The 12,433-nt window shown below is 48.8% G+C and overlaps 1 protein-coding gene across 2 annotated transcripts in view; it reads right to left on the bottom strand.

The window, feature by feature from the left end:
• Window positions 1–2,340: 2,340 nt before the first annotated feature.
• The window catches only part of LOC116942215 (uncharacterized), a 30,303-nt gene continuing 20,210 nt past the window's right edge, over window positions 2,341–12,433 (bottom strand). The window contains exons 11-22 of one of the 2 annotated variants that reach the window (XM_076066708.1): window positions 11,887–12,011; window positions 10,744–10,816; window positions 10,473–10,562; window positions 10,252–10,353; window positions 9,405–9,509; window positions 8,552–8,713; window positions 7,515–7,600; window positions 7,031–7,130; window positions 6,273–6,356; window positions 5,286–5,359; window positions 3,608–3,968; window positions 2,341–2,928 (exon numbers count right to left, since the gene is read on the bottom strand). In XM_076066708.1, coding sequence (XP_075922823.1) covers window positions 2,800–2,928; window positions 3,608–3,968; window positions 5,286–5,359; window positions 6,273–6,356; window positions 7,031–7,130; window positions 7,515–7,600; window positions 8,552–8,713; window positions 9,405–9,509; window positions 10,252–10,353; window positions 10,473–10,562; window positions 10,744–10,816; window positions 11,887–12,011 — 1,491 coding nt within the window. In that variant the 3' untranslated portion in view covers window positions 2,341–2,799. The remainder of the gene's footprint in view (window positions 2,929–3,607; window positions 3,969–5,285; window positions 5,360–6,272; window positions 6,357–7,030; window positions 7,131–7,514; window positions 7,601–8,551; window positions 8,714–9,404; window positions 9,510–10,251; window positions 10,354–10,472; window positions 10,563–10,743; window positions 10,817–11,886; window positions 12,012–12,433) is intronic. The other variant, XM_076066709.1, reaches the window with a different exon arrangement.

The raw sequence follows: 12,433 nt of genomic DNA, 5'->3' as shown, positions 1-12,433 counted from the left end.
AATCAACCGGACTATGCGTTAATTGTGTTTTGACCGACCGTCTGTGTTGCTTTATATGGTTTCCAAATTTTTCTAAACACTGTTTTTTGAGTATACTTGTCTCTCTGTGTCCCCTGTTGTGTCTGTGTTAGTTCCCCCTACTTGGGTGTCTGTGTATACATCTGGGGTTATGTGTTTCCCCTCTCTCGTAAATTTAGCTCTTCTGTACCTGATCATGGCTGCTTGTGTTGCAACCGAAACGTCGTACGCTATTATGTTATTTTATTATTTCTTCTTTATACGTGACTTTACCGAAAAAAACAAAGAGTAATGCCTAAGAGTGGTTCGGTATGTATTTAAAGCTAGGATAGTGGGCATTAAGGAATGTTACGTTTTGAATGAGAAAAGTTAGTGGGCTTGGGCAGGACACGTCGCCGATTTTAAAAATATTTTTTTACCAAAGAGTTTAATGAAGTTATTTCAGGTCACCTTGACCCCTGGATCTAGGCAGAGTTGGCATGCCAGTCATGGGCGTTGTTTGACCATACTTCACCATGCCGGTCAGTGCAGGTTCAAAGGGCGAAGGACCCAGGACTGATTCGGATTTCTCTCCCCACTGTCATGAGGTGTAGCCAGGAATAGAACTCCGGGGATCGTAGTGCAGCGTGCTGACGATTGCACCATCAGATGGACCCCCCTGGTAACGATTTACAAAAGATGTATAATAAAATAAAATAAACTACGAATTGTTACATCTTATGAAGTGTTTTATTCAACAATTGACAATACTAATGTGCACTTATTTTTTTTAATCTAATAATATTCGATATGCATGCTGTAAGAGGTGCCATACATTTGTCAAGCTCGTGTTTCATTGTAAATAAACAACGTTACATAATTTCTCTAATTGCAAATACAAATCACAGCAATTATAATCTTGCGTAATACCCTTAGCATGTAACCCAATCAACTACTCTTGGCACACACACACGCATGCTGTTATCGGCCAACAATGATCGGAAGTTTAAAAGAAGGCATTGTTAATACTTCAACTCCTTAGCAACTGCACGCATACAGCGGCATGACAATGTATGGCACACAAGGGCGGTAATGTTAATATTGGCATTTTGCATCACTTATTATTGTGCATGTCTATTATTACCAACATCTGCAACAAAAATATTTAGTACGTTTTTCTTTTAGTACTTTCAACAATCAACATGAACCATCCCAAAAGCAGACAACGATCGTATATTCACCCAAAGTTTTAACCACTTTTTTACGAGCAACCAGGTTTTGTAAATTGCCTGCATATTAAGACTTTCAGCTACGGATTCTGCAACATTACCATATTTTTGCTACTGCTACAAAGCTATCTGGTGCTATTTAAATAATTTAGCAGTTACGTTGCACAATGTGGAGAGATGGAAAAGCCAGCATTTCATTAAATACGCTTGAGAACTGAAACTTTTAAGATAAGGGGCTAAAGGTGGAGCTCTGCAAGCTGCTTTCTAACCAAACAGGATTAGTGAGTATTCGACAATTCTAAAAAGTTGCATCTGCACCGGCGTGTACGCGCGTACATCCAGCGGATGTCTGTGCGTGTGTACGACTCTTGTGGCGCACGCTTCGTGGTGATTTCCCATCTGCCTGTGTGCGTCTTGCGCAAGCACCACCACCGACGGTGGGAGAAAACATGTTTGGAAAGAGGGGGGGAGGGGAGGGTGCTGAAATAGATTTGGGGGGGGGGATTTTTTGTTTAAAGTATATACTAAAAAAATAATTGGTAAGTGAAATATGTCAGTTTAACACGTAGGCTTTCGCGACCAATGTTATCCATAATAAAGGTTTTTGGGTTAGATCGTGTCATTTATAAATGTGTCGTAATCCTCCACCACCCGACACGGCCAATCAGCAAAAAAGTGTGTCACGTTGACAAAAGACAAATAGTTCACTACTTTAGCCCACCGGTGTGTTGAAGAGTGAATCAACATAATTTAAAATTTGAGTACCGTGACCTTTCGCTGGTAATTACATCCAGCATCATCGGGCAATTCGCCAGAATGGTAAAACCCTCACTTGCTCCCGGTCTTAAATAGAGCAGCAGGGTGACGTCATCATTTAACTCATTCAGGTGCAGTGATTTGAAGCGGAGGGGGGTATTGTAATTATGTAATCGATTGGTAATCAGTCAATGGTTATGATTAGTAATGATTGTAGATTAGTAATTAGTTGTAATGTGTGTATTGTGATTATATGCTACGTTAGTAATACGTTAATTAGTATGTGTTTCAAACGGTAAATGTTGTGGATTCACTCTTCAACACACCGGTGGGCTAAAGTAGTTAACTATTTGTCTTTTGTCAACGTGACACTTTTTTGCTGATTGGCCGTGTCGGGTGGTGGAGGGTTACGACACATTAATAAATAACGCGATCTAACCCAAAAACCTTTATTATGACATATGTGTACGTGAAAATAAATCTCTGAAACACAAGAGAACCGCAAGGCGATAGACTTGACATCAGTGTTATGTATGTGTATTTATGTTGAACTTCTTTCGCGCCGTACGTAGCCAACCGTGCTAATTGGAAGTGCGGGGTGGGGGGACAACAACAGCAGCGGTGATCTTGCGCCGCTCTCGCCGCCTCTGGCTCGGAGAAGTTTCCCTGCAGAGGCTGCGTTTGAATGATGCGAGCGGAGAAACAACGGGGTGCGTGGGGTGAAGGCGGTGCGGAGGGCCGAAGTCCTGGCTTAACCGTAGCTACTACCCGCGGTACCCGTGGGCACCACCAACAACCGCACTGGGGCCGCGCACTCTCAGCGGCTGCTCGCCATGTGCACGCGCACAAAGGAGTCGAGGCGCTGGATCCGTTCCATCAGCAGGTCGCTCTCACGCTCGCAGTGGTCGAATAAGAAATCCAGCGGGGAAACGTCCCAGTCCAGCTCCTGTGGAAGAGGCCCGGTACATTTAGTCACCGTACGGGACGTGGCGCATGCACGTGGGTGGGCGCGTGGGTGGGTGGGTGGGCGCATGGGTGGGTGGGTGGGTGGGCGCATGGGTGGGTGGGTGGGTGGGCGCATGGGTGGGTGGGTGGGCGCATGGGTGGGCGCATGGGTGGGTGGGTAGGTGGGCGCATGGGTGGGTGGGTGGGCGCGTGGGTGGGTGGGTGGGCGCGTGGGTGGGTGGGTGGGCGCGTGGGTGGGTGGGTGGGCGCATGGGTGGGTGGGTGGTATGTAATGTGGCGCTGCACTTTGATGTTGTAGGAGAAAACATTTCTTAAAAAGTCTATTTAATTAAGTAAAACGTGTTGTCTATATTTATTTAAAGTTGCGCATTTTGATGTGACGTCACGTTTCTTACCCACCCCCTCGTCACACATCGTCACAAATGTCTGACCCCCCCCCCCCCCCTAGGTGCGTGACGTCATTTATGGACGGCCCCTTGCGGGAATGGCGAAGAGGCGGGAGGGGGGATCCGGGGGATTGGGAGCTGGGGTGGGACGGAAAATATGCCATGAGACATCAAGCCCTTGGTAACAACCCAAACCACTTGGACTCTTTTGGGGTCTGACAAGGGGGGGCACACCTACATTCGTCGCGAGAACAGCCACTGCCTCGACCATACCTCCTTGCAGATCACAAGGACGGGCTCCGTGTGGTCAGTTTGAACAGATTTGCTGGAGGAGAGGGCATCGCCGTCCACCTCCAGGGCTTGCTCACTTCCCGTCCTCACGTCCGCCGCCACGCTCAGCTCCGCGATTGCCTCCTCCGTGAAGGGGAGGCCGGGCAGGCCGAGCAGGTTGGGCAGGCCGGGCAGGCCGGGCAGCCCGGGTTGGCCGGGCAGGCCGGGCAGGCCGGGCAGGCCGGGCAGCCCGGGTTGGCCGGGTTGACTCGGAGTGGCGGCGGTCGGTGGTGTGGCAGCGACATCTGGGAGAGGTGGAACTACGGGCGTCGCATGCCCGCTCTTGCTCTCTACGCCTTCCGACCTGGGGAGAGAGCGGCGCAGCGTTGACAAGTGCCCCCAGGTTCAACTGACAAGAGACAAAGATACCCCGTAGAGCCTTCACAGACTGTTGGGGCAAGTGCTGGTAGCGAGCACCTATGAAGGCCGGCGCTGTGGCACACGAGGGGGTGGGTGGCCAACACCACGCCCGGCCGCCTTTGGCTCCCCAGTGGCAATGTTTACACACCGCACCAGATACTCATTTGAGGCTGAGTCGACCTAGGGGAGGCCCAGGACCAGTTCAGGAAATCATCACTGGTGTTGGCCGTGAGCGGGAATCGAACTCGTGTCACCTGGTTAGTAGTGCAGCACATTAACCGCTACACCACATACATACAAACATTCATACAGTTCCATGGTTTTTTTCTTGTAGAAAACTGCTTGGGAATTTGGTTTAGAAATAATTTTGCGGTGATTGTAATTTAGCACGTGCAAAAAACAACACGTGTTCCTGTGAAATGTGTCATCATTGTCATCGTCAGCCACGGTCTATCCACCGCCGGGTGGAGACCTTTTCCAAGCCATCAACCATCTCTGAAATTCTCGCGATGCAGCAGTTCGTTAGCATCGATTCATTAATAGAAAAAAATAAGTAAGTTTATTACACCATTATGGGATAGAGATTAGTTGCACACGCAGCATTTGGGCTACAACAAAAATGACTGTGCCGGGACAAGTTATGAGAGAAAATGGAATAAAAAGCTTCATAGTGTGGCAAAGAATCGTGGAGAGGCGCATGCGTGTATGTGGGTCAGAGAGCAAGCACGAGTTAAACACACCACATTGACTTCACATATGTATGCATGTATATGTACGTTGAACTTCTTTGTCACCGTACGTAACCAGCCGTGCTAATCGGAGGTGCGGGGGATGGACAAGACTCAGGATGAAGTGGCCGTCAATGGATGAAGCATGCACACGGGGAGCCTCCATCGCAGTGACGGAGTGAAGACATCGGCTAGCGTGGCAGAAGTGCTTGATGGAGATTTGCATCGAAAGACTGTAAGCGATTGCAGCTTGGGAAGGACTTCAACCCAGCAGTGGATAAATCACGGCTGGTAATGACAGTCGTCAATATCAGATGCGTTCTCGATGTACATGATGATGATGACGACGATGATGATGACGATGACGACAATGACGATGTTAATGACGACATTGACGATGATGATGCGGGATGCACAGAGTATTGGACCGTCTGGCCCTAAACAACAAATCCCTCTACTTTTGACAATCGGCGTGTGCGTAGTTAAAGCACGAACATATTATATGAGGGGGGTGGGGGGAATGAAGAACAAACCCTGTGACCAGTTTGCTCTTTTCCAGCTCACGCTCAGACTCCAGAAACTCCACCAGAAACTTCATCTCGTGGATCTGAGGAGCAGAATCTCGTGTTACATTTGCCTAAGTAAAGGGACTCCTCTACTTACGAACATTCGACTTACGAACATTCAGAGATATAAACAAACCTGTACGTATGTCCAGCTGCCTGTTCAGACCGAGAGTCGCAAGTTCAACCGCCACGCAACAGATTACGGTAGTGGCATCTACATCTGCAGAACATGAAGAACCAGTGGCATCTACATCTACAGGAGATTATACAATTTTTAAAGCCATTTCCTGTGTTTAGGGTATATGCCATACATGTTCGGAATCGACTTACGAACAGATCTCTGGAACCTAACTCATTCGTAGGTAGAGGAGTCCCTGTAAATTCTAATATCTGAAGTTCGGAATTATTCAGCGTATAATTTTTTTACATTTATAAAATAAAATGCATTGCATGCTTACGAGAGTTTTCTTGCCTTTGTTATTAATTTAGTTTGTATGAAAGTCTCTCTTATTCCTGATAGACCCTGATTATCCAAAGTGTTGAACTGTATGAGTGAGTAAAAACATACTCTTTGGTTCTATTCGGTAAAGTCACGTAGGTAAAAAATAAAACAACAAAAATCACGACGTTTCGGCCACAACACAAGTGGCTTTCATCAGGTGAAGGGACAAACTGTCCAGCGGACAGTTGAAGGCCACTTGTGTTGTGGCCGAAACGTCGTGATTTTTGTTGTTTTATTTTTTACCTACGTGACTTTACCGAATAGAACCAAAGAGTATGGATCCTTGCAGTCACGAAAGCTTCAAATCTAGACTTGAGTAAAAACACCATGCTGATATCATCTACAAAGTGCCGGATTACAGCTGCGCACTGACGCGTCAGCGTAACAACAATGTAATATAACCCGCAACACAATTGTGACATTACATCCGTCGCATTAGAGCGTTGTCTGACCTCATACTTGAGCTGCGAGATCTCCGTCGTCAGTTGATGATTTGTCATCTTCTCCTCGCCTAGTTTCGACCTCATCCCCTCCATCTGAGGCAAGAAGCCGGACACACCAAACGAACCGTGGGTTCACATTCACACACTTGGACTCTCTCTCCTACCAACACGATCAAGCCACTGCACACAGCGCAAGCTCTCCTGGTCAGGGAAGGACTCATGACATCAGGGCTAGTGTCCTCTGTATGTGAATGTCGTCAAAATGGAGGGAATATTCCATTGGCTGTGTAGTGGCAAGGCCCCTAGGTTCTCCCGTGGTGTCAGTGGATGAAACAAGCCTCTATTCGCGAAAGACAAATTCTCACCTTTTACCTTCAATTCTACTTTTAATGCCTACCAGACGTTCTGGTTTGGCCACCACGATAGCCCTCTTTATTAGACTGCCTGTCCCAGTTGCCCCAAAGCATTTTTGAAAATCAGGATTGTATCCTAGTTTAACATTTTCTGCTCAACTCACGTTATGGGCAAAGGTGGGGGGTGGCGGGGGGGGGGGCGCTATCCGAGCAGTGGGTGGGGTTGGCAGAAGGGTGGGTGGGGTCTTATGAGCAGCGGCAGATAGGGGCCACCTTCGGAAAGTTGAGTGGGGCGAGTAGCGATTGTGTGGGTGTGGCTATGTAAAAGTTGTCGGGGATCTCGTCGCGCGCTCTCGCTTGAGCCTCCCAGAAATTCGGTAGCTTTTATTTACTTCCACGCTGCTCGTGGCCTACCTGAGCCACCAGGTCTCGGATCTTCTTTTGGTGGGAGGACAGCATGTCGTTGAGAAGGTTGATTCTCTTCTCCAGGAGAGCTCTGTCCCAGCCAGGTCCCCTGCAATTCAATTCATGTTAGCTGCAGAGGGCCCTTTCCCCATTGAGGATGGTGCATTTGAATCGTCAATACTTTGTGTAAGGGACACCGAGGAGGAGCGCCCCACAAGTTATAAACAAAGTGACCGGAGGGCCGAAGAAGGAGTTACGAGCACGGGATACACGCGTCAGGTCGTGGGCCGGCAGCACGCAAGGTCAGGAGCCCTGATTGGCCACTAGACACTCAATTAAAAAACGTTGACCTGTTCGCACTGAAATCGTCACACTTAAATGTGAATATTGGTAGTAACTGAACAGTAAATATAGCTGATGAGTAACAGTAAGCCAGAATTATTAATTGTGCAGGAATTGTGGTGTTTATTTTATGAGTTGTTACAATATTTACCTTATAACTCCCTCTGAGCTTATTTGAGTTACAGCCTGCAGGTCTGTTTCCAGAGCTTCACACTCTTTGGCCGATTCCCTCAGCTCCTGAGAATGAAAAAAAAATCCAAAGAAGTCCCACACCAGTCTGACACCGCCAGCCGTCAGCCCATCCCATTCGATCCAAGCTCAAGTTCATTTGGGAGCTTGGACCACCCTACTGACCAGTGTGAAAGGTGTTTTCGATGGTTGTGTTCATAGCATGAGGTGCACCTTGATACAAACTCGCAGCAGTAATTAAACCTCTGTTCTGTTAAGTTAGTTTTCTTTTTTACAACATAGCTTTGCAAACTAGGCTTGTGGTTTGGGGATATCAAGCTGCGGAACGTCCGCAGTTGTTGTCTAATGGCTGGTCTTATAATGACCATAAGAGCATAAAATTGTCACCACCACCTCAGGGTCATTCGTGGAGATTGGCTCAAACCAATTCTCAACGTTCTTTAAAAATAACTTGGAAGGATGGAATAACGTTTTTTTAATAACTAACTTTTTTACGAACTAAGTATTTCTTTTATAACTTTTTTGAAACTGAATGTCCAAAATCGAGAGAGTGCAAGGTTCCCACTGGCAGAGCCAGACGGACAAGGCCAAGGGAACGAGTTGACCCATTTTCTCAGTCCACCATGAGCTCTGCTGGTGGAGTCCGGCTCCGAGAGATTTGACTTCAGGCTGTGTTTGAACGTGAGCTGGTAAATAGATTTGAGGTGGCCAATCCCTGTTGGCCCCGAGCCACTCGTGGCCGATGGCAATTCATGGGTAATGTGCGTTGAGGTACACGGTTAAAATGTAAAAAATATATATAGATAATGATGATGATGATTGATGAGGCTGATGATGATGATGTATGTATGTATGTGGAACTTCTTTCGCGCTGTACGTAGCCAACCGTGCTAATTGGAGGTACTGATAATGATCATGAGGCTGATAATAAAATTTGAGGATGATCTACGACGACGATGATGATGAACAGTACGATGTTGACGATGATGGCATCCGCACCCCGCTGATCTCCAGGATCTCGCTGCTCATCCTCTGAGCCTCGGCCTGCGCTGCGTCCAGCCTTTCCCGCGTGTCGCTGCCACGCTCCTTGGTGGTTTCGATCTCCTTTTCGATGTCGCTCACCTCCACCTGAACAACACGAGCACCGGTTCCATGAGAATTCTGCAATTATAGTAAAAAACAACAACAAGGCAAGTGTACCTGTCAGAATTGAGTGACAGCCTCGGTTGACCGATGCATTGGGATACGGCTGAAAATTCTGCAGGATTTGAGTCACTCAACTCTAATATGTGTGTGTGATTAACTTCTTTTGCACCGTACGTCGCCAACTGTGCTCAATCGGAGGTGCAGGGGAAGGACAACAAACTAAATACATAGTTAACAAACTGTGCTGTCAAAATGTGAAATTAAATATTCAGATATAGGTAATCTTGGAAAATAGACATTGCATATCAATGAATGATCAGTTTTTTTTTAATACTTGTTGTGGACAAACACTTCATATTCCATGTTCCCCTTGTTTTCCAATGTGCTGAATAAGGCCTATCGCCTAAATTGTTGGCTTGCTACGCATGCTTCAGTTGTACAGCAGTATGAATGACAATGGTGGTATTTTCAGCCTCTGCTTCTTTGACCGTCTGGCCAAATTGTGCTGGGGCAGAGCGCGTCAGTCACAAATCAGATGGTCACGGACTAAAATCTCAGTTGAGGGTTAACTTGACTCTGTTACCCACACTATCCGAACAATCCGAACCCCGAAAACCCCGAACGGTTCGGCCTACCTTGTCTGTATGTGCGTTGAACTTCCTTCGTGCTAATCGGAGGTGCGGGGTAGTTGCAAGGAAGTTCTCACCTTGATCTGCTGCAGCCGAGCCAAGGCCTGGTCGTAGCTCCTCTGCAGGCACTCACACTCCAGCCTCTGGGCGACGCTGCTCCGCGAGGCGGTCATCAGCGCAGCCTGCATGGCAACCACCGACGGCGCGTCGATACCGCATTGACACCGCGTCAATACTACGTCAACACCGCATCAACACCGCATCAACACCGACTCCACGGCCGTTTCCCCAGCATCGCCCCCCCCCCCCCCAGCCGTGCTACCGGCGTCACGTTGGCGGACTGCGGCGTCGAGCTGGCCACGTGCGGCGTCACGGGCAGGGGGGCCCGGCGTCGGTGAGGGCACTCGCGCTCGACCCTCGTGGGGCACGACGAGGTTCCCGTTGGGAGGGAGCCTCCATCGACGCCTCTGGGGAGGTTGTTCAGCTCCGGGGGCTGCGCGTGGACGGCTCGTAGCTGGAGGGAGGCGTCGCCCATCTGGCCACGGGCCGCGGCTACCGTCATAGCTCGCCGGGCAGCCGAGTTGCGATGCCGCGGCCCTTCATATTAAGAGACTGGCCCATGGACTTGGATACCAAAGAACTACCCCTGGGATCCCTTTCAAGTGACCCTAATGTGAATGCTAGCAGTCAAACAGTGCATACTATACACAGTCACTTGATGGCCATAGCCATCGCTTATCCAATCCAATGGGCACATTACCAATTGAAATGGGATGCATTCAATGAAAGCGTTCCAAACCCCCACTCTATCTGATCCTGAGCTCCACGCTCGACTTCCCATGTCTTAAATCCACGGTGAGCCTGAATTCCAGTCCACGTGACCCCAGGGCAACCGTAGCGCGCCCCGCGTCAGGTGACGGGTACCTGTGCGTGCAGGTAGGACTCCAGCAGCTTGGCAATGGAGTGCGTGTAGTGCTCTATCAGCTCCGTGCCAAGCTGCGGCAAGGGCAAGCCCGTGCTGGCTCCCTTTCATCCGGGACAGACGAAACACAACGCGCGCGCGTGAGACGTCGGCAAAGAGAGCGACGAGCGGCAGTAGCCGGCAATGCAGAGGAGTTCGCGACGGCGATGCAGTTGCTCGTTACCTTGCCGCTGGCCGTGCCCGCAGCGTTCTGGCGAGTGGCTTTCAAGTGACGCTTTATCATTTTGCTGAGGTTCTCCAAGTAACCTTTGACCTGATGAGGATACCACGAATGCCCCCACACATACACACACAACCGGGGGTTGAGGTTGTTGTTGGGTTGTTGTTTTTCAAAAACACTTGACAAGTCAAAACACAAAACGAATTTGTCTACTAGCAGTGCGAGAGGTGTGAATTGGAATAACGTGAAAGGTGAAGTTGTAGGAGCGAGCTACCTCTGAACATGTTTCTGTCTCCTCAACGATCAGCTCTCCCAGTTCACTGGCTCCTCCACTCGCCTCGACCAACCTACGGAGTTCAGAAATTATCGGAACGTGCAGCGTCAGTCATTACGGAATGATGTTCGTCCCTGCACTGATATGGTCGTATAATTATAATTATTGCACGGTACTTTTTAACTCCGTTCATTTTGGTGCGATTTCCTAATTAGTTTTTGTTTATTGGTAGTAGGGTTTTCATTTGCTTGGTAGTGACTGTATATGGGATTTGGTGCTTTAATATAATTAATGTACTACGTTGTGAGATGCTATCTTCTTCTTTAGCATGGCATGTAAGCAACAGTTTGTATCGATGATGTCATCGTTAAATGTTAAGGTCCTTCAACCAATCCAAGTCGGCAGTAGACGCTGAGTGGATTTCAGCAATGCCGCCAGAGTGTGAATGGATGGCGCACTCGTCGGTGATGCATTGTATGGTTTGGGCTTTACCACAGTCGTAGACTGGTGAATCTTGAATTTTACATTCATGGAACAACGTGTACGCACATCCCCAGTGTGGCCTACAACCGTCGTGAGAGAGATAATCGCGGCACATCCACGGTCCTCAATGATGGTTTTGTTTACCACGATTGTAGCTGCCCACCCTTTGGACCAGGGGTGGGGAACGTCCGGCCCGCGGGCCGTATGAGGCCCACGAAATCATTTAGGTCTGGCCCTGCCAAGGCTACCGCAGGCGGGACTCGAAATTCAATAAATCGAGGAGCAAAACTGGAAAAGCAGTTGCGAGTAGCAACATCGTCAATACCAGCTGACATCATCACACACCTCACCAAAGAGAAGCAGTTCCAGCCATCATATTAGGGGTGAGTTAATTAAATGTTTGACCAAATATAACGGACTCATTTTTTAAGTTGATCATTTTGTATGACCCGCGAATGATGTTATAAATATCCAAATGGCCCTTGGCAGAAAAAAAAAGATTCCCCACCCCTGATTCAGACCATCGAGTGCCGGTGTCTTTATTTTCGGCTGCCAGAGCCGAGGCGCCGATCCAGAGAGGCTTCCTGGTATGTAAGCCTCGGACGCGGAGGATGCTATTAGCACGAACGACGCCGCTGTACGTGCATCAGACGCCTTTACCCAGGCTGCGGGCCCACACCGGCGCCCTCCTCTGGTCCCTGGCCCAGCGACGGGATGTGTCTGTCCAGAGTGAGGACGAGCTCCTCCAAGCAGCCAACCACCTTCCAAAGCCTCGCACACTCCTCCTGTCCACACGGAGGTCGCACAGACACAGGTTGCCAACCACCACCTCCCCCCCCCCCGTGCATAATCAGTAAAACAAAAAAGGTGAATGTGCAGTCCTGTAATTGCTTCCTAATGCCACTGCTGGCAGAAAGGCCCTCCACTACCAGGGGGCTCTATACCCCATCCCGTGCTGGTAATAAGGGGTTGTCTTACCGGCTAGGAGATGTTAACTACCTCGCCTGGTATACAGGAGATCGTGGGTTTCGATCCTGCCCCTGATGCCTGCTGTATATTTGGAGTTTGCGGTGTCTCTCTCTACCCGTGGATTTTTCTCCGGCTCTTCCGGTTTTTTCCTCCCATTTAGAATCAACGTGCGTTTAGAGTATTTGGCTGCTGTAGATTTCCACACGACAAGCAACTTTGTTGACCGATCATTTGTGAC

This window comes from Petromyzon marinus, chromosome 13 (genome assembly GCF_048934315.1).
Source record: "Petromyzon marinus isolate PM22_M1 ecotype Great Lakes invasive population chromosome 13, UKy_Petmar_22M1.pri1.0, whole genome shotgun sequence".
NCBI classification, from domain to species: domain Eukaryota; kingdom Metazoa; phylum Chordata; class Hyperoartia; order Petromyzontiformes; family Petromyzontidae; genus Petromyzon; species Petromyzon marinus.
This window is presented reverse-complemented; position numbering and strand designations above follow the sequence as displayed.